The sequence below is a fragment of the Pleurodeles waltl genome, chromosome 7 (genome assembly GCF_031143425.1).
Source record: "Pleurodeles waltl isolate 20211129_DDA chromosome 7, aPleWal1.hap1.20221129, whole genome shotgun sequence".
Lineage (NCBI taxonomy): Eukaryota > Metazoa > Chordata > Amphibia > Caudata > Salamandridae > Pleurodeles > Pleurodeles waltl.
This window is the reverse complement of record NC_090446.1, coordinates 103,505,894-103,526,810: the sequence shown is the minus strand read 5'-3', so window position 1 is coordinate 103,526,810 and position 20,917 is coordinate 103,505,894. Positions and strand designations below refer to the sequence as shown.

Genomic DNA, 20,917 nt, shown 5'->3' with positions numbered 1-20,917 from the left:
CCGCATCTGACCGCGGCCGAACCGCTGCGGTCAGAATGCCCTGCGGGGCACCGCCGGTCTGTCGGCGGCGGGGTCAGAATGACCCCCTATGTATCTGCACTTATTAATTTTGTTTTAACAAGTTAAGCACTACTTAAGAACCTCTAAATTATAGGACTTTGTGTAGAGATCCATTGATATAATGAATACCTTATCTTTCAACAGACTTTACATGTCTGAAAGACTATCACCCTTCCCTTCTCCATTACATAGGGAACCTTAGGATGCAGCTGTTAAAAAAAAAAAAAAAAAACATTAAAAATCTGTTTTGGTGACTTTTGAGATCTTTGAGTTGATATTATCACATTTGTTGGCCCTCTAAGAAGTACTGCTTCAGTATGGAAAATAAAGTGCAACTTCTTCAGAGTAACGGTTTCTTTTGGTGGATGAATCAAATTCAGGATGGCCATAAAACAATTCCTGTCTTCATATGCCTTTCTTACAGTCCTCCCTGTTTGTCAGTATTCAACCTCCACTCACGTGTTCTCTGGGACATACAAGTTTACCTGGAGAGACTACTGAGGTTTTTATTCTTCCAAGACACCAGCCATGCAACAAATGAAGTGACACCCTCCATCGGCCTCAATACATTAGCAGCTCATTCTTTTATTAGTAACCCTACTCATCACCAGCTCTTCTTTGCTCCAGGAATCACCAGACAGACAATCAGTCTTGGCCTCCAAAAGGAGCTTGAGGATTCTGCATCCACATACGTGTTCTCCTTTGAGCAGGTGAACCTCTGTGACAACCACGCATGGATGAATGGAAGCATGCAGCGATAAACCCACTACTGAAAAAGCCCTCTGCTGACCCAACGGAGCAGAAGAACTATTGACCAATCTCTCTACTTGCTTTTCCAGACAAGGTAATCGAAAAAGCGTTCAACACACAGCTCACCGAGTTCATAGAGACAAATCACATCCTAGATCCCTCCCAATCCGGATTCAGGAGCAACCAAAGCACTGAAACTGCACTCCTAGCAGCCACAGATGAGATCTGTGCCCTATTGGACTCGGATGAAACAGATGCGGTCATCCTCCTCAACCTCTCCTCCGCTTTCGACACAGTCTCCCACACCACCTTGTACACCAGACTTCACAAAACCAGCATCCGCGGCAAAGCCTTGGAGTGAGTTTGCTCCTTTCTCACCGGCGAACCCAGGTGGTCTGGCACCCACCATTCACCTTTCCCACTGGTGAACCAAGAAAGTCTGGCTCCCACCTTTCACCTCAAAAACCAGCTGCGGCGTACCCCAGGGCTCCTCTCCAAGTCCCACCCTGTTCAATGTCTACATGACCCCGCTCTCCAAGATCGTCAGACACCAAGGGCTCAGCATGGTTTCATATGCCGACACACAGCTAATTATCTCCCTTACCGACAAACCATCAACCGCCAAAAGCAACTTTAACAGTGGCATGAAGGCAGTGGCCGACTGGATGAAAGACAGCTGCCTCAAGCTCAACTCGGATAAGATGGAGATCCTCGTCCTGGGCCCCACTGCCTGAGATGACTCCTGGTGGCCCACTGCCCTCAGAACTGCCCCATCTCCTACCAACCTTGCATGCAACCTTGGAATCATTCTCAACTCTCACTCTCTAAGGACTGCCAAGTAAACACCATCTCATCCTCATGCTTCCACACACTCCGCCTGCTCCAGAAGATTTTCAGGGGGATCCCCATTGACCCGAGAAGAACAGTCACCCATGCACTCATCAGCAGTAAATTCCACTATGGCAATGCACTCTATGCCGGCATCAACAAGAAACTCCAAACAAGACTCCAGATAATACAGAACGCTGTGGCCAGACTCATCCTGAACATCCCCCGCCACAGCCACATCTCCGCCCACCTGAGACCCCTACACTGGCTCCGCATCAACAAACACATCACTTTCAAACTCCTGACATGCTTACAAGGCCCTTCACAACATCGGACCTGCCTACCTGAACCACCTCCTCTACTTCTACACAGCCCCCAGGCAACTCCGCTTTGCTTAAATGGTCCTTGCCATCATCTCTAGAATCCGGAAGAACACGGCTGGAGGAAGATCCTTCTCCTACCTCGCCACACAGATCTGGAACACACTGCTGCTTTATCTCGGGCAGTCACCCTTGCTTGCTCAGTTCAGGAAGGAACTCAAGACCTGGCTAGTCGACTGACCCACGTCTCCCTCCAGCGCCTTGAAACCTCTCAGGTGATAAGTCACAAATATTTGATTGATTGATTGACTGACTGACCACCCTAAATAGGGCAGGTAGGGTAATGCCCTTCCTCTGATTGAGGATGCTTTCTGTCATTATGAAAATGTCGATTTTTTTTTTTTTTTTAAATGGGCAAAAATCATAAAATTACACTTTAAATTGTCTGCCAGTCTCTCACACAGACCACAAAGAACTGTATGAATGCAGCAACTGATACTTCTTTATAGCAACTATCTTTACATACCTGTGTCTGAGAAAGATTACCAGTTCCAGTAGTGCAGGCATTTGCATTAAATAATGGATATGTAAACTGCAGGGCTGTAGTTGCAGAAGCAGCAGCCTTGTTTTTCACTACTGTCGTACATTTGTTCTGCTGCTGATGAAGCGGAACACCCATAAGCTCAGATGGATGACGAATAAGAGTAACCAAACTATAAAATAAAGAAACACAAGGACTTCAGGTGAAGGCTTAAGAGCTTGGTGTCCTATTCAGCAGATTATATCTAAGCAGAGTATGTTGCTTAACAAATTACCTTTGGGTATAGTAGTCTATATTTTCCAAAAATGCCAGTGGTCAATTTCAGCAAGTAATAAAAACAATTAAAATAGCTATCAAGTATACAAAATATCAGTCACCTTCCGGGACAAATAAGTGAAGGAACGTAAAATAAAAAGTTGCAATTTAGGTTACTGTACTAGGAATTTGTACAGTTCAACGTTCACCAAGTGCGTGGCCTCTTGGTACACACTGCGGTCTGGAGTTACGATTCCGCCTGAGGTTCACAATTTGGGATTTCCTCAGAGGGTGGGTGCTTAAGAACAGTGATTCTGTTCCTTTGGTTTCTGTGGATCCCCGCTTAATCTTTACCGGAACCTCGGGACCGCCACGAAATCATTTTTGAAATCCGAGAACCCTCCTTGAGTCATTATTGGAATCCAAAGACCCTCCGAAGTAATTTTGGTAACTGGAACTGCAAAATAGTACGCAAAAATACGGACACAAGCATTCATCAAACAAATACATAAATGGTGAAATATTTCAATCCAAAACAACGTGTTGAGAGGGTGTGGGCAGTCCTACCGAGGTGTTACAAAAAATTAGGAAGTGTATTGTGACCTTCCAAATTAAACAGTGAAGGTTCCGTTCTTTTGTCTCTCCATCTAATCCATGTGAACGGTTTTTCGCGGGACACAAACTTGGTTCTGCAGACCTCTTGCGGGTTGGGTACCTCACCCTTCTAATCATTATGGAACTTGTTAGGAGTTGCATGATACACATGCGGTGTCAATTCTGCGCCTTCTAACACCGGCACTGTGCGGATACATACTGCCAGTAACTAGCAATAACAAGCTAACTCCCACAGAATGGGGAATAACTATTTAGACCTAGTTTCTATATGAAAGTGCACTTCCATTGACACCCTTCTCTGCGCAGGTGGGAAAAGGGAGCACGCAGCCGGTAAGGACGTCAGTGTGGATGGCCGGATGAGAGCCAAAGGCAGGTTTTGCTTGTAATCTTATCTACATGCGAGTTTACCTGATGGAATGTCCATCCTGTAAAATCGGTCCCAGTACCGATGAAATCAGGGTGTGGGAACAATGGAACACATGTAATTGGACACAGCGGTATCCTGCCAAATCATAATCAGTCAGGTCTCTAAAAGGATACATGGCCCGGGGCAAGCGAGACAAATTGGTTTGCAGGATTCACTTTTCTTAAAGAAACTGACCTATGGACTGCAAATGTGCTCTGGCTCTCATAAGATCGGGAGGAAAATCCACGAGAGGAAGAAAGGAGACTGGAAATACCAGTAGGATTCCCAGCAACCATTACTGAAGTGAAATGAGAACCTATTTTTATGATTAATGGACCCTATTTTCAGGATTATCAATATATCGCATTAAGTAGGTATAACACATGCTTCCATAATTTATGCCACATTTACAAAAGTGAAAGAACTGGCCTAATTGACAGTGCATAACCAAATTGAGTGTGTGCAACGTAATGCACCTGTAAGCTTTCGCCTAAGTTGAATTTGTGGGCTTTCCCAGGGGTGTGTCAGTTGTATCAGAGAAATCCTATGCATGTGTGGTGTAAACCCGTGGGTACTTACAGTTGTGCAAATAAATGTTTGGAAATAATTTACATCTAAATTGCAAAAGAATGATCGAGACGGAACTGCTGATCCAAGTGTTAGAAGAAGCACTGATAAACCAAGCTTATACACGGGAGTGTAAGAAGACGGACAAATTGGGACTAGTTTCAAGTTAGAGAAAACAATTCCTGACGTTTTAAAAATGTGTCTTGCTTACTGAACCTAAAATGGGGTATTTTATACAATGCGTCAAATTTTATTGTTGGGCTAGGAAGACAAGCAATCTGTATTTTAGTAAATCTGATGGACTTACTCCAGTTCATTACATCAATTTTTAGGTCTGTGTGTTTGGACAGAAAGTTTAGAAAATACTAAGAAAGGGTGCGTATATCTTATGAAAAGATCTAACTCGACAGTAAAATTGTATATGTGTGTAAATTATACCAAGTTTTCTAAGTGCAAGAAAAATGATATTTCTTGGGCGTATACGTGAAGAACACTGTTCACATATTTTAATTTATTTGGGCATTACATTTTCTGCATTTTTTCTCTCCAAAAACTGCTTTAGAAATTTAAGTAGGATTCTGTGGAGCATTAGATACCATGACGTTTCTTTACAAAATAAGATTCTGAAAAACAGACAAAATCAACACCTGTTCTACGTTATGCTCAAAACCACAATGCAAGCATTAATGAAAGGGAGCTGTACCTCTCACTACCCTCTGATTAATTTATGGAAAAGCTTATTAACATAGTTCTGGAGTCTCATTCCGAGAATTATTGGTGTGAAAGGAGATCTTCCAAATTGGATTCATAATCAATTAACATAATCACGTTATTAAATCATACCCAAGAGCCATTAGAGCAATTTATCTTTGGGCAAAACGAGTGGGTGGATGTGCCGTGACTAGTCATTATAAAACCAAATATAGGGTACAAAAAAAAAACAACACTGCTTGAACGCTTAGTAGCACATCTGCAATGTTATTTTTTGGGACACAATGACCACATGAATTCTAGGTTTGGGTAAAATATGATTATCACTTTGGAAGACAAACAAGTTACATTCTAATTAGACTGTATGTAGTAAGACAGATAACATTAGTCAATTTAATCATGTTTCCCCTTGTTTAGTACACCAGATAGTGTAACAATTATGAAACTCAAATGTCCCAATACAAAATGTCCTTTCTTCAGAATTGGGTTTAGCAGTGACACATCAGCAGAATATGAGTGGACAGGCATAATGCACACATTTAACTAAAATTAGGGCTGAAAAAAAAACGGGTACTGAATCTAAAAAGTGTCTTTGCTTACAATAATATAAAGGGTCAATGGGACCAGCTGTTAAAACCATAACAAGAAACATCTATGATGTTCAACCTTAGCACACTTTGGGGAATTAGTGTTTTTTTCTCTTCATAGGCAGACATTGCATTCTGGGAAGATGAGTTGTAGATGAACTTTCTGGGCGATATTATAAAAAATAAATATAAAAAGCCTGAAAAACGTTTTTTTTCTTCTCCTTAACCGAATATGATTACATAAGCATAAAAATCAAGCGGCATATTGTGAAAATCAAAGTGCATCGACCTGTGAATATATTTGCATTTCGTGCTTTCCAGTTCTGCGCAATAAAAGGAAAATCACTTTTTGTACTGTTTCACCGTTTTTCTTAGTAAAAGAGGAGGTAAACACACTTGCTAAGGGTGACGCCCGCCTCCTGGGATTCTTGGCATCTGGGAATTTCTGACTGGATGCTGTTGAATCGGTCCTCCAAACGAACGCGAACTGCAGATTTTGTTCTAGCCTCTGGAGCCGAAGATTGGTTTTCACTGATAAGGTTCTCCTTATTTAACCTGCAAGTGCTGTCAGTATGTTTCACTCTAATTACGTTGTGTACAGTGGCATCTCCAGAAGCAGTATTAGGTGTTTTCTCTCCCTGACTGGCAGAATTCAAAGGTAAATTAGATTCACTAAGCAGCATCATTCGAAGCTCCTGGAAATCTATGTGTCCCATACACTGGTTTGAACTCATGACGTTACCTTCGGGTGCCACATTTGATTGGCAGATGACTGGGTGAACTGCCTGGCTGGCAGAACTGCCACTTTGGTAGCTTGCAGGATTGGGGTTACTGGACGACTGGTATTGGGGTAAGTGTGTGGGGTTGCTTGCGGAAAAGAATGCAGAGTTGAGCCTGGTCTCCACCTCTCCTTCATTGGCCTGGGCCTCCATGTGAGAGTATAATATATGCTGTAGCTGGGTGTACTCAATTTCTGTCATTTCCACCAGATTGAGATCAGTGGTGGTGAAGCTAAGACCCTGCTCAACGGCATAGGGCACCTCAGAATCTGAAAGGACAGTCCTTGGTGTAGAGGGCTTTGGCTCTGCCTGAGCTGTGGACGACATTCCTTAGTCAGAAAATACGTATTCACTAGTTATGTCCAGAAGTCCTAAACGATGTTTAGCACAAACCATCCATTTCTTAGCCACGAAATTTGATGAACACCTAAGATAGCGTGAGGCAGAATACAACGATTGCGAATCCAGATCCCATACAACACCGAAAAAAATAATCTAAAATCAAACACCCTGTTTTATTTACTGACTAATAAATCTAAAATCAAACACCCTGTTTTATTTACTGACTAATAAACTCAGAGTGAAATGAGGAGCGTGGTCTACCACAGGTTTTCAGAGTACAGGGAAATAACGCTTAGGTGCCGAGGGAGGGGACAAAATGAGATCAAGGTCTATTAGCTTTTTAATATGATAAGACAGGGAGGGCCTAACATCTCGGTACGAAAGGTAAAACCAATAGTCTAGTGACCTAGGGCAGAATAGCTTGGTACTGTACTAAGTAAGAATAGGGGTAGCTGAGAGAGATAGGTATACAGGGTACTTTGAAACCTATCATTAAGAGCTCCATAGAGGCCAGTGAAGCCTAATGTAAAAATCTAATGCGGAACGAGAACTTTTCGAGACTTAAAAGTACGAGCCTTTAAGGCAAACACTTACGAGTTCCTATAACAGACAGTCAAAAGAGAATGCGGCAGATATGTAATTGAAGCCTGGCTGAACGTGAGCCCACTGAAGTAACATGCCACAATACGACACCTTTACGCCACACATACAAACAGCCCGTTTCTTGAGAACCCTTCATCCAGGCAAAAACATAAAAAGTTTGCTTTGAGGAGACGCACATGCATACCCCGATAGTATACAAAGCCCAACCGCTAGGAGCCTAGCACGGAACCACGCCCCCCACCCGAGAGCAACAAGAGGAAGCAATGTCCGCCGCCTCAGCTGACAGGTCCTGTCGCCATTTTAGAAAGGATACAGGGTGGCCCGACCTTATGTACAAAGGGCGGCAAATGTATGTCCCCCAAAACACTAAGCAATATTCACTCTGGGCAATTCCCACTGCCAGTGGGAGAGAAACTTGGGGTGCACAGCTCACGTAAATTAAACTCCGTGCAGAGGAGCAGCGCGGTGACGCACAGGCCGCTAAACGCAACAGGCTGTGCACTACAGGCGTCCACGACTGCGTAGGAGAGATGCCTGTAGTTTGCTCAATTCAGGATACAGCCCATACGTTCCCCTTTTCTGTCCATAGGGGATACAAGGTCGTGCACGCTGCGAAATGTCGTTTCTTCTGGTGAAGGGACCGGACGCGTTGACCCTCCGAGTGTACCCCGGACGACGGTTGCTAATGGAAAGTCAACCGGCGCTCGCGATTACTAGTTCTGTCCTCGCGGGACACTTCCGGCGCGCGCTTAATATTTAGTGTTCCGCTGCCAATCTGTTTGACGTCACAGGATGGATGGTAGGAGGTCCAACGGTTTGAGAGGGAACGTGCGGCCACGTGATATTCGGTGCGACCTCGTGGTGCCGGTCGCTTCATCGCGACATTTTGCGATCGGCTGCCAATGAGTGTCTATGCAGGTGTGTACTGAGTGCATAGTTTAGCCTTTCATTCTAGCTTCCGGGGTCCAGCTGCACCTTAACATGCATGCCGACATTTAAGAGCAGGAAAATAGGAGAGTTGGAAAAAATTAGGTGTATGTCTTTCCCCATTGACATATTTGAAGCAGAGACAATTTTAGGCAGGAGTCAGCTTAAAAAAAGCAATTTTTGGCTCCTAAAATCACGAGTCTCCTGGCTGAATCAGGTCTAATGGCATATGTGCTTTAAATATGTCTAGCGGATGGGCCAGGCTACGTTTAATTCTCTGAGGTCACATCCTCTTAAATAAGGTCTGCTGTAATGCACGTATTCCCATTCCGTAGTTGAGCAACAGCAAACATGCAAACATTTGAAAACTGCTATGATGGATGTAGGAAGCTGGCTCTGTATATACTATATCAAAATGAGATATAGTGTGCCCAGAGTGCAGGGGTTTCCTAGAGGCTTAACAAAGGCTAAATTAGATAATACTAATGGTCCCTTTTGTGGAAGTGTGGTTGAGCAGTTAGGCTTATCAGAGGGTAGTACAAAGCATTTGTTGCGCTCATACAATCAAGAAATGGGGCAAATACTCAATGACTAACTCCAGGCCAATGTATTTATATGGGAAACATATTTTTTTTACTTATCAGTTTACAGACAATTAACACTTTTGACTTTCAAAAGTTGACAGTGCAATTTTTAGAACAATCCTGGGTGGGGGAGTTTTAGTGCAGTTTTGAGGTAAGTACACAACTTCTTAAGGTTGCTAGGAATCTGGTGAGGGAGGTTCAGCGGTGCCCTTAAATCCTAGATTTAGGGGCGTTACAGGGGTCAGAGGGCTGTCCCTGAGGGTGGCTACACCTTTCCTGTGCCCACTCCGTATGGGGAGGGGGTCACATTCCTAACCCTATTGGTCCCTGTCCTCCATACTAAGACGGAGGATTCTGCATGGAGGGGATCACTTCAGCTCCGGACACCTTAGGACTGGTCCTAGCTGAGTTGGTCACTCCTCACTGTTTTACCTAATTTTCCATCCGTACTTGCAGCCAAAAATGGGGCCTCGTCCGGAGGGGGCGGGCATCTCCACCAGCTGGAGTGCCCTGAGGCACTGTAAGAGGAGGCCTGAGCCTTTGAGGCTCGCTGCCAAGTGTTATGGTTCCTGCAGGGGGAGGTGTGAAGCACCTCCACCCAGAGCATGCTTTGTTTCGGACCCCAGAGAGCACAAAGGCCCTCACCCCATGGGGTCAGAAACTCATCTGTTAGTGGCAGGCTAGCACAGACTGGTCAGCCTATCACTAAAGGGTTGGTTAAGGGACAGGGGGCATCTTTAAGATGTCCCCTGTGTGAATTTTACGATAAATCCACCACTGGCATAAGTGTGGGGTTATTGTGGTGAGAAGTTTGATACCAAACTTTCCAGCCTTCATTGAAGCCATCTTGGAGCTGTGAAGTTCATAATGACAAACACGCAGCCCGTGTACTTAATATGGGCACACTTCTCTTACATTGTCTTAAGAATGGACTTAGGCACTGTAGGGGCATATTGCTCATGCAGCTGTGCCCTCACCTGTGGTCTAGTGCACCCAGCCTTAGTGCTGTAAAGCCTGCTAGAGGTGTGATTCACCTATGCCAAGGGCAGTGGTTGGTGGGCATGGCACCCTGAGAGGGATGCTATGTCGACTTTACCTTTTTCTTCCCGCCAGCACACACAATCTGCGATGGCAGTGTGCATGTGCCTGTTGAAGAGTCCCTTAGGGTGGCACAATTCATGCTGCAGCCCTTAGGGACCCTCCATTGTCACAGAGCACTTGGTAGCACTGGTACTTTCTATAAGGGACTTTGCTGTGTGCCAGGGGTGTGCCAATTGTGGGAACAGTGGTACAGTTTAGGGAAAGAACACTAGTGCTAGGGCCTAGTTAGCAAGATCCCAGCATGCTCTCAGTCAAGTGACCATCAATATCAGACAAAAAGTGTGGCGGGGGTAACCATGCCAAACAGTGCAATTTCCTACAATCTAAACTTAAGAAAAAAGTTTGAGATAGTTTCATTTCTGTATGAAACTGCACTGCAGATAGGTTTGCCACCTTTCCTAGAGGAACATATGAGTCATCTCTTCATATTTTCATATTCTGCAAAGGCATGGACGTGATTGTTAAGCACAACTTTAAATATAAACATGGCCTTTCTATCTTTGTTTACTTTAATGGTCAGCCATGGTTCATTGGAGTAGCTGCAAAACTATTTTTTTCGTGTTTTTCTCTTATATTTACTGTTTGAAGTACATACTGATAAGATAAAAATAAGAGCTAAGAAAAAAATAATACCTTTAGGTGATTTTCTTAATTTATGTACAGGCAGAATATTAAAATACCAGTCATGCCTGTTTAACACTGGGCTGGTAGCAACCCTAACTGCAGATTAGGAAGATTAAAGTGGGAGAAAGTTAAAACAATACCATTCTTGGTGTAAAAATCAATAGTCTCCTGGTACAGTTAGGAGTGTTGGCATGCAAGCATCTCTAAAAGAAATGCAACATTTCTGAAATTGCATTTTGTAGGACACCTTGGCCCTCATCACAACCCTGGCAGTCCAAGACCTCCAGGGCTGTTTCGGAGGAAGCACCGCCAACTGGCTGGCGGTGCTTGCCAAGGCATTCCGACCGCAGCGGAAGCGCCGGGGTCGCACCGCCGGGGCCTTCCCGCCACAATGGCCCCGGCGGTTGTAATCCGCCAGGGCAGCGCTACTTGCAGCGCTGCCCAGGGCATTACGAGTCCCCCTACTGCCAGCCTTTTCCTGGCGGTTTGAACCGCCAGGAAAAGGCTGGCGGTACAGGGAGTTGCGGGGCCCCTGGGGGCCCCTGCACTGCCCATGCCACTGGCAGTGCAGGGGCCCCCTGACAGGGCCTCGTGCAGCTTTTCACTGGCTGCTATGCAGACAGTGAAAAGCGCGACGGGTGCAACTGCACCCGTCGCACGGCCGCAACACCGCCGGCTCTATTTGGAGCCGGCTCCTGTGTTGCGGCCGAGATCCCCGCCAGCCCAGTGGGGATCTCCAAATGGCCGCGGCAGGGGTGCGGCTGCATCCGCCCGCCAAGGTCGTAATGAGGGCCCTAGTGTCTCCACATTTTCCCCTTTCCCCAATTGCCTCCTAAACAAATGCTGGTTCCTGTCATGTACCACTCCACTGTAAATGTAAAGTTTGCAAGGATGCCTGAAACTCATCTCATGCATTCCAACATTGGAGAATACAACTAATTGTTTTTGTGACTAAGCCTCCATCCTGTCTTCCTCCTGTTTGAGGCTCCTCTCTACTCCACCACCATTGCCAAAAATATGGGTATCTAATTCGACTCTGACCTTTCTTTTAAATGTCAGATCAACACCCCAGTCTCTGTCTGCTTCCAGTCTTTAGGATGCTTTCTCCCTTTTTTGCCAGTTAGTTTGTATAAATCTATTGTCTAAGTCTTCATATCATCCAGATTGAATTATGCTAACTCATTTTACCTAGATTTACTTGACCATCATTTTCAATTGCTCCTAGAAGTGCCTCACTTATTCGGAACAGATCCCCCTTTTGGACAAAGCGTTGGAGATCTTTCTTGTGACTTCATTCTGGAGGGCTCAACCTTTTTTCCCGGTGGCCCTAGCTCTAGACTCCCATTCCGTCTGGACCTTTTATTGGATCCAGAGGGTCATCCTTAACCCTTAGTCTTGTCTGGTCAACTCACATTGATGGCTTGGATGGTTTCAGCGAAAGATGATATACCCAAGGCATTTCGCAACACGCTGTTATTTTCATCAGACAGGCGTGGGCAAACATCACTCACAAGCATTATGCCTCAGCTTGGAGGGGGTGGTGTGCTTAGTGACACGAGCGGGGTTTTAATCCCTGGGAGCAGTGTGGCGTGGTGATGAATTTCTTTTCTGAGCTAGCAGCTTCTGGTTTGGCATACAGAACTGTGAATAACTTCACATTTGCTATTACAGCAGGGCATCTTCTTTTCGCAGGTAAACCTGTGGGTGAGTATCCTTTGATCTGCAAGCTAATGAGGGGCATTTGTATGTCCAGTACCACAGGACCTAAATACTCATCTCTATGGAATGTGAATGTTGTCCTCAGGTTCCTAGAGCAACGGCCAGCAAACAGATATTTGTTGCAAAAGCAGCTTTCGGCTAAGCTCACTATGCTGTTGTGGCTAATATTGTGTAAAAGGGTCTCCGCTGTTCAAGCATTAGATTTGGCATGCTGGGTTTTCTTCGCAGAGGGAGTTACGTTCCACATTACTTGTCGTACAAAAACAAATTCCAGGTTGGTATCCTACCCAGCCTTTCCGGGTAATTCATAGTTGTGTGTTGTTCTGTGTTTGAATTAATATGAGGCTTCCACTAGTGGAGTGAGACAGGAGTCTGGTGGCCAACTAAGTATTGTTTTACAAAACCTTATAGACCGGTAACCTCAGCTACGTTAGCCTGGTGGCTGAGATGGTTGTCAGCATAAGCAGGTATTGACAACTCTGCTTTTGGAACTCATTCCGCTAGGTGAGCCATGGTATCCAAATCATACGCTTTAGGTTCTCGCTTTAAGTTCTCGCATGGAAGACATTCTGAAGGCATGGTCTACTGAATCTACGTTCCACACATTCTATTAGAAACAATTTTAGATGTGGATTTTGTGGTGGTATAACAGCTTTGAACAAGCATAATCGGAGCCTCTGGTTCTGTCACAGGATGAAACATTTTTGTGCTGACGTACAATGTAGACATAGGAATAATGCCACAATTAGAAAAGTTAGGGATTTGCAACACTTTACAAAAATGCTGAAGTTTCCAGAAACTTTAAAGATTTAAATATCAAATTTCTCAAAATTCAGGTGACTAGACTTACAAACTTAAATACAAAGATGATGGCATATAATACGTATAATCATGCATAGTTAGAAAGGTAATATGATACAACAAAACTTCAAGATCCATTCATGAATATTGCTCCTACATTCTCAAAAGAAAATGAGTGAAAATTGGAGGAGGACAAGAGAATGCAGCCAGGATGCAGAGAGGCATAAAGGTAACCATTTGCACCCCTTCATCAAGAGTGACTCGCTAAAAGAGTTTAAGTGTTGCAGTAGAAAGGGTGGTCAATTAAGGGCAACATGTACCTCACAAACTGGGTGTAACGGGGTTGCTAAACCCCTTGAGGCTCCCACACGATCCTGCCAATAGAGAGGTGCCCTGGGGGGCACTTCTCAAAGCGTCGCGCTGTTGCGATGCAACGAAACAGAACTGGAAGGAGACGCGTGGGGTGTCGCAGAGGAGTACGGCGAGGAAGAGGACACGGAGGAGAGCGGCAAAGGGGAAGATGCGGATGGGGAGAAAGAGGAAGACAGCTACACAGAGGCAATTGGGAGAGGTCGGACGGCAGGAAAAGACAAAGAGGAGATCGCTCACTACGCACCAACAGAAGCTCATGAGGAAAGCGGCGAGCGAGTTCAACGGTGGAACCCGACTACCTGCCACGTCCCTGGAGGGACCTGGCTGGAGCAGGTACGTGCCCGTATACGGGCCTTGAGCAGTTATTGGGCACAAATGAGAGAGCTAGCTGGGATAATAGAAAAGGGAAAAGGGGGGATAAAATATAACATCCATCTTAGTAAAAGGCAAGGAGAGTCCCTTTAATCACTTGCCTGTGACCTTAACTGTGCATGTTAAAAACTTTTTTTTTTAACACTCACACCAAGTCACTGGAAAAAGGGAAGAAAACCACCAAATAAGAAAAACAATAGGCATAGCACAGAGAGTGCACAGTTATTTTCACATATCTCCTCACCCCCAAACTCTACTCCAGAGAAATAGAGAATAAAACCCCAGACTTACCTCTTTCTATATCTTGTGTTTCCTCCTCATGCACCAGAGTGACATCCAAGAGACCCCAGTAGTGCCTGAAAGAAAACAAAATTAGAGACCATTAAAAGACAAAGACAAGACAAGAAAAGAGACAGTATCACCCAGAAGAAGGAATAGGAGAACCAAGAAAGAGAAGAATAACGGGGAAAACAGAAGAGAGATTGGAAAACCAAAGATACGAAGAGAGTTCCTGAGTTTTTTTTCCTTTTTCCTTCGAGTATTGGAAGGAGGGTAACCAAATAATAGGAATAATAAAGGAAAGTGCCCCAATATATACTGCATCCAACATTCTTTATCATATGAGACCTGGTGGATGGTTTGAAATAGAGAAGGGGAAGGTTTTTTGTGGACTAGCCCACTACACTGGTGTAAAGAAATGGCTCCCTGTTGCAGTTACCCCCCCACTTTTTGCCTGATACTGATGCTGACTTGACTGAGAAGTGTGCTGGGACCCTGCTAACCAGGCCCCAGCACCAGTGTTCTTTCACCTAAAATGTACCATTGTTTCCACAATTGGCACAACCCTGGCACCTAGGTAAGTCCCTTGTAACTGGTACCCCTGGTACCAAGGGCCCTGATGCCAGGGAAGGTCTCTAAGGGCTGCAGCATGTCTTATGCCACCCTAGGGACCCCTCACTCAGCACAGACACACTGCTTGCCAGCTTGTGTGTGCTGATGGGGAGAAAATGACTAAGTCGACATGGCACTCCCCTCAGGGTGCCATGCCAACCTCCCACTGCCTGTGGCATAGGTAAGTCACCCCTCTAGTAGGCCTTACAGCCCTAAGGCAGGGTGCACTATACCACAGGTGAGGGCATATGTGCATGAGCACTATGCCCCTACAGTGTCTAAGCAAAACCTTAGACATTGTAAGTGCAGGGTAGCCATAAGAGTATATGGGCTGTGAGTCTGTCAAAAACGAACTCCACAGCTCCATAATGGCTACACTGAATACTGGGAAGCTTAGTATCAAACTTCTCAGAATAATAAACCGACACTGATGCCAGTGTTGGATTTATTAAAAAAAATGCACACAGAGGGCATCTTAGAGATACCCCCTGTATTTTACCCAATTGTTCAGTGCAGGACTGACTGGTCTGTGCCAGCCTGCTGCTGAGAGACGAGTGTCTGACCTCATGCGGTGAGAGCCTTTGTGCTCTCTGAGGACAGAAACAAAGCCTGCTCTGGGTGGAGGTGCTTCACACCTCCCCCTGCAGGAACTGTAACACCTAGCAGTGAGCTTCAAAGGCTCAAGCTTCGTGTTACAATGCCCCAGGGCACTCCAGCTAGTGGAGATGCCCGCCTCCTGGACCCAGCCCCCACTTTTGGCGGCAAGTCCAGGAGAGATAATGAGAAAAACAAGGAGGAGTCACTGGCCAGTCAGGACAGCCCCTAAGGTGTCCTGAGCTGAGGTGACTCTGACTTTTAGAAATCCTCCATCTTGTAGAAGGAGGATTCCCCCAATAGGGATAGGAATGTGACCCCCTCCCCTTGGGAGGAGGCACAAAGAGGGTGTACCCACCCTCAGGGCTAGTAGCCATTGGCTACTAACCCCCCAGACCTAAACACGCCCTTAAATTTAGTATTTAAGGGCTCTCCCTTAACCTAGAAATTAGATTCCTGCAACTACAAGAAGAAGGACTGCCTAGCTGAAAACCCCTGCAGAGGAAGACCAGAAGACAACAACTGCCTTGGCTCCAGGAACTCTCCGGCCTGTCTCCTGCCTTCCAAAGAACTCTGCTCCAGCGACGCCTTCCAAAGGGACCAGCGACCTCTGAATCCTCTGAGGACTGCCCTGCTTCGACGACGACAAGAAACTCCCGAGGACAGCGGACCTGCTCCAAAAAGACTGCAACTTTATCCAAAGAAGCAGCTTTAAAGAACCCTGCAATCTCCCCGCAAGAAGCGTGAGACTTGCAACACTGCACCCGGCGACCCCGACTCGGCTGGTGGAGAACCAACACCTCAGGGAGGACCCCCGGACTACTCTACGACTGTGAGTACCAAAACCTGTCCCCCCTGAGCCCCCACAGCGCCGCCTGCAGAGGGAATCCCGAGGCTTCCCCTTACCGCGACTCTCTGAAACCTAAGTCCCGACGCCTGGAAAAGACCCTGCACCCGCAGCCCCCAGGACCTGAAGGACCGGACTTTCACTGCAGAAGTGACCCCCAGGAGTCCCTCTCCCTTGCCCAAGTGGAGGTTTCCCCGAGGAAGCCCCCCCCTTGCCTGCCTGCAGCGCTGAAGAGATCCCTTGATCTCTCATTGACTTCCATTGCGAACCCGACGCTTGTTCTAACACTGCACCCGGCCGCCCCCGCGCCGCTGAGGGTGAAATTTCTGTGTGGGCTTGTGTCCCCCCCGGTGCCCTACAAAACCCCCCTGGTCTGCCCTCCGAAGACGCGGGTACTTACCTGCTGGCAGACTGGAACCGGGGCACCCCCTTCTCTCCATTGAAGCCTATGCGTTTTGGGCACCACTTTGAACTCTGCACCTGACCGGCCCTGAGCTGCCGGTGTGGTAACTTTGGGGTTGCTCTGAACCCCCAACGGTGGGCTACCTTGGACCAAGAACTGAACCCTGTAAGTGTCTTACTTACCTGGTAAAACTAACAAAAACTTACCTCCCCCAGGAACTGTGAAAATTGCACTGTGTCCACTTTTAAAATAGCTATTTGTGAATAACTTGAAAAGTATACATACAATTGAAATGATTCAAAGTTCCTAATGTACTTACCTGCAATACCTTTCAAACAAGATATTACATGTTAAATTTGAACCTGTGGTTCTTAAAATAAACCAAGAAAAGATATTTTTCTATACAAAACCTATTGGCTGGATTTGTCTCTGAGTGTGTGTACCTCATTTATTGTCTATGTGTATGTACAACAAATGCTTAACACTACTCCTTGGATAAGCCTACTGCTCGACCACACTACCACAAAATAGAGCATTAGTATTATCTCTTTTTACCACTATTTTACCTCTAAGGGGAACCCTTGGACTCTGTGCATGCTATTCCTTACTTTGAAATAGCACATACAGAGCCAACTTCCTACATTGGTGGATCAGCGGTGGGGTACAAGACTTTGCATTTGCTGGACTACTCAGCCAATACCTGATCACACAACAAATTCCAAAATTGTCATTAGAAATTGATTTTTGCAATTTGAAAAGTTTTCTAAATTCTTAAAAGACCTGCTAGGGCCTTGTGTTAGATCCTGTTTAGCATTTCTTTTAGAGTTTAAAAGTTTGTAAAAGTTTGAATTAGATTCTAGAACCAGTTTTAGATTCTTAAAAAGTATTCCAACTTTTAGAAGCAAAATGTCTAGCACAGATGTGACTGTGGTGGAACTCGACACCACACCTTACCTCCATCTACAGATGAGAGAGCTAAGGTCACTCTGTAAACTAAAGAAAATAGCAATGGGCCCCAAACCTACCAAAGTACAGCTCCAGGAGCTTTTGGCAGAGTTTGAAAAGGCCAACCCCTCTGAGGATGGCAACTCAGAGGATGAAGATAGTGACTTGGAGGGAAATTCCCCCCCTCCAGTCCTACTTAGGGAGAACAGGGCTTCTCAAGCCCTGACTCCACAAATAATAGTCAGAGATGCTGGTTCCCTCACAGGAGGGACCAACAACTCTGAAATCACTGAGGATAACTCCAGTGAAGAGGACATCCAGTTAGCCAGGATGGCCAAAAGATTGGCTTTGGAAAGACAGATCCTAGCCATAGAAAGGGAAAGACAAGAGATGGGCCTAGGACCCATCAATGGTGGCAGCAACATAAATAGGGTCAGAGATTCTCCTGACATGTTGAAACTCCCTAAAGGGATTGTAACAAAATATGAAGATGGTGATGACATCACGAAATGGTTCACAGCTTTTGAGAGGGCTTGTGTAACCAGAAAAGTTAACAAATCTCACTGGGGTGCTCTCCTTTGGGAAATGTTCACAGGAAAGTGTAGGGATAGACTCCTCACACTCTCTAAAAAAGATGCAGAATCTTATGACCTCATGAAGGGTACCCTGATTGAGGGCTTTGGATTCTCCACTGAGGAGTATAGAATTAGATTCAGGGGGGCTCAAAAATCCTCGAGCCAGACCTGGGTTGATTATGTTGACTACTCAGTGAAAACACTGGATGGTTGGGTAACTGGAAATGAAGTGTATGACTATGTTGGGCTTTATAATTTGTTTATGAAAGAACACATTTTAAGTAACTGCTTCAATGAAAAGTTGCATCAGTATCTGGTAGACCTAGGTCCAATTTCTCCCCAAGAATTGGGAAAGAAGGCAGACCACTGGGTCAAGACTAGGGTAACCAAAACTTCCACTGGGGGTGACCAAAAGAAAGGGGTTACAAAGCCTCCCCAGGAGAAAGTGGGTGACACTAGAAACAAAGAAAAAGAGTCCCCTGTAGGCCCCCAAAAACCAGACCAGGTGGGTGGGCCCAGAGACACAACCCAAAACAAAGGTGGGTACCAGGGTAAGAGCTGGGATGCCACTAAGGCATGGTGCCATAACTGTAAACAGACAGGGCACCACACCAAGGACACTTCTTGTCCCAAAAACAAACCCCCTAGCAAAATCCCAGGGGTGACCAGTGTAGCCATTGGGGATGACTCCTCAGATGAGGAGGTCTTCATAGCCTTCAACTGGAAAAAGGGCCCAACAGGTGAGTTGGAGATTCCAGAGGGAAGTAGACACTTCCACCACCTACAGGTGAATGGAATCCCAGCCACTGCCCTGAGAGACACTTGTGCCAGTCACACTATTGTGCATGACAGGCTGGTGTTCTCAAACCAGTACATCCCAGGTGAGATGGCCAGAGTAAGAGTTAGCCCAGACAGGGTCACTAATAGGCCTGTGGCTTTTGTGCCCATAGAAGTGGGTGGAACTTTTAGCTGGAGAAGGGTGGTAGTCAGTACAGACCTCCCCCTTGATTGTCTCCTTGGAAATGACTACCCAGAGGTTAGTCAGAGCCTAAGAGAAGAACTGGTCCAGGGCCAGTCCTCTCCCAAGGATTCTGGAGTGCCTGCCTCTGCAGTAAATGCAAGTAGGCCCCAGAAGAAAAAGAAAAGGAAACAGAGTAGGAAAGGTGGACAACCTTTAGCCAAGGTTCCAGCAAGCCAAGGAGATTCTGCTCCAGTAGAGGAGAACTCCAAAAGTGGCTCTGATAAAGTCCAACCTGACCCACAAGAAGTCCTGGCTAGTCAGGCAACTGTTAAGCCTGAGTGGGTGGCTCCTCAGCTAAAAGAAGAAAGAGTGGAAGAAGGGTGTTTACTACAAGATGTGGTAACCCCCCACTCTAATACAGCAGACAGGCACCCTGAACCCAAAGAAGCCTGTAACTTAGCCTCTTCCCTTGTAGGTGAAGAGCTAAAGGTGTGGTTCTGGGCACTGATAGCTGTCAGTGGCCTCTGCTGGGTGTTAGCCTTTATGGCTGCACTATCCTTGGCATGGTGGTCTGACCCCCTGCCAAATAGCAAGTTAGGCCCCCTGACCCTGTTGGTCATGGTGGGGTTACTCCAGCTTTGGGTAACCTCTTTGGGTAAGCTAGGAGTGACCCTGGCTAAGATAAGATTAGCAGAGGTGGATACCTCTAACCCCAAAATAGAGAGAATGGGTGGAGACATAAAAAGCACAGACAAGAGGCAATTCAGACTAGGTCCTATCACTGTGGAAGTGGGTCAGTTCCCCAGAGGGAATGACCTGAACAGGAGGATGTAAGGCAGAGTAGGCCCTGCAACAAACCAGCCTATTTCCTCTACTCTTCCTCGCCTGACAGACTAGGAAGACTCTCCCAGCTTTGGCTGAGTCTCCTGGCCTGTGGGCTGGGGGGGGCTTGTGTAAAGAAATGGCTCCCTGTTGCAGTTACCCCCCCACTTTTTGCCTGATACTGATGCTGACTTGACTGAGAAGTGTGCTGGGACCCTGCTAACCAGGCCCCAGCACCAGTGTTCTTTCACCTAAAATGTACCATTGTTTCCACAATTGGCACAACCCTGGCACCTAGGTAAGTCCCTTGTAACTGGTACCCCTGGTACCAAGGGCCCTGATGCCAGGGAAGGTCTCTAAGGGCTGCAGCATGTCTTATGCCACCCTAGGGACCCCTCACTCAGCACAGACACACTGCTTGCCAGCTTGTGTGTGCTGATGGGGAGAAAATGACTAAGTCAACATGGCACTCCCCTCAGGGTGCCATGCCAACCTCCCACTGCCTGTGGCATAGGTAAGTCACCCCTCTAGTAGGCCTTACAGCCCTAAGGCAGGGTGCACTATACCACAGGTGAGGGCATATGTGCATGAGCACTATGCCCCTACAGTGTCTAAGCAAAACCTTAGACATTGTAAGTGCAGGGTAGCCATAAGAGTATATGGGCTGTGAGTCTGTCAAAAACGAACTCCACAGCTCCATAATGGCTACACTGAATACTGGGAAGTTTAGTATCAAACTTCTCAGAATAATAAACCCACACTGATGCCAGTGTTGGATTTATTAAAAAATGCACACAGAGGGCATCTTAGAGATACCCCCTGTATTTTACCCAATTGTTCAGTGCAGGACTGACTGGTCTGTGCCAGCCTGCTGCTGAGAGACGAGTGTCTGACCTCATGCGGTGAAAGCCTTTGTGCTCTCTGAGGACAGAAACAAAGCCTGCTCTGGGTGGAGGTGCTTCACACCTCCCCCCTGCAGGAACTGTAACACCTAGCAGTGAGCTTCAAAGGCTCA

At 46.1% G+C, this 20,917-nt stretch overlaps 1 protein-coding gene across 2 annotated transcripts in view; it reads right to left on the bottom strand.

Moving 5' to 3' along the window:
* TCFL5 (transcription factor like 5) overlaps positions 1 to 8,145 on the bottom strand; it is a 480,737-nt gene extending 472,592 nt beyond the window's left edge. The window contains exons 1-2 of one of the 2 annotated variants that reach the window (XM_069243180.1): positions 6,037 to 8,145; positions 2,485 to 2,671 (exon numbers count right to left, since the gene is read on the bottom strand). In XM_069243180.1, the coding sequence (XP_069099281.1) occupies positions 2,485 to 2,671; positions 6,037 to 6,746 (897 nt within the window). In that variant the 5' untranslated portion in view covers positions 6,747 to 8,145. The remainder of the gene's footprint in view (positions 1 to 2,484; positions 2,672 to 6,036) is intronic. The other variant, XM_069243179.1, reaches the window with a different exon arrangement.
* Positions 8,146 to 20,917: the final 12,772 nt, after the last annotated feature.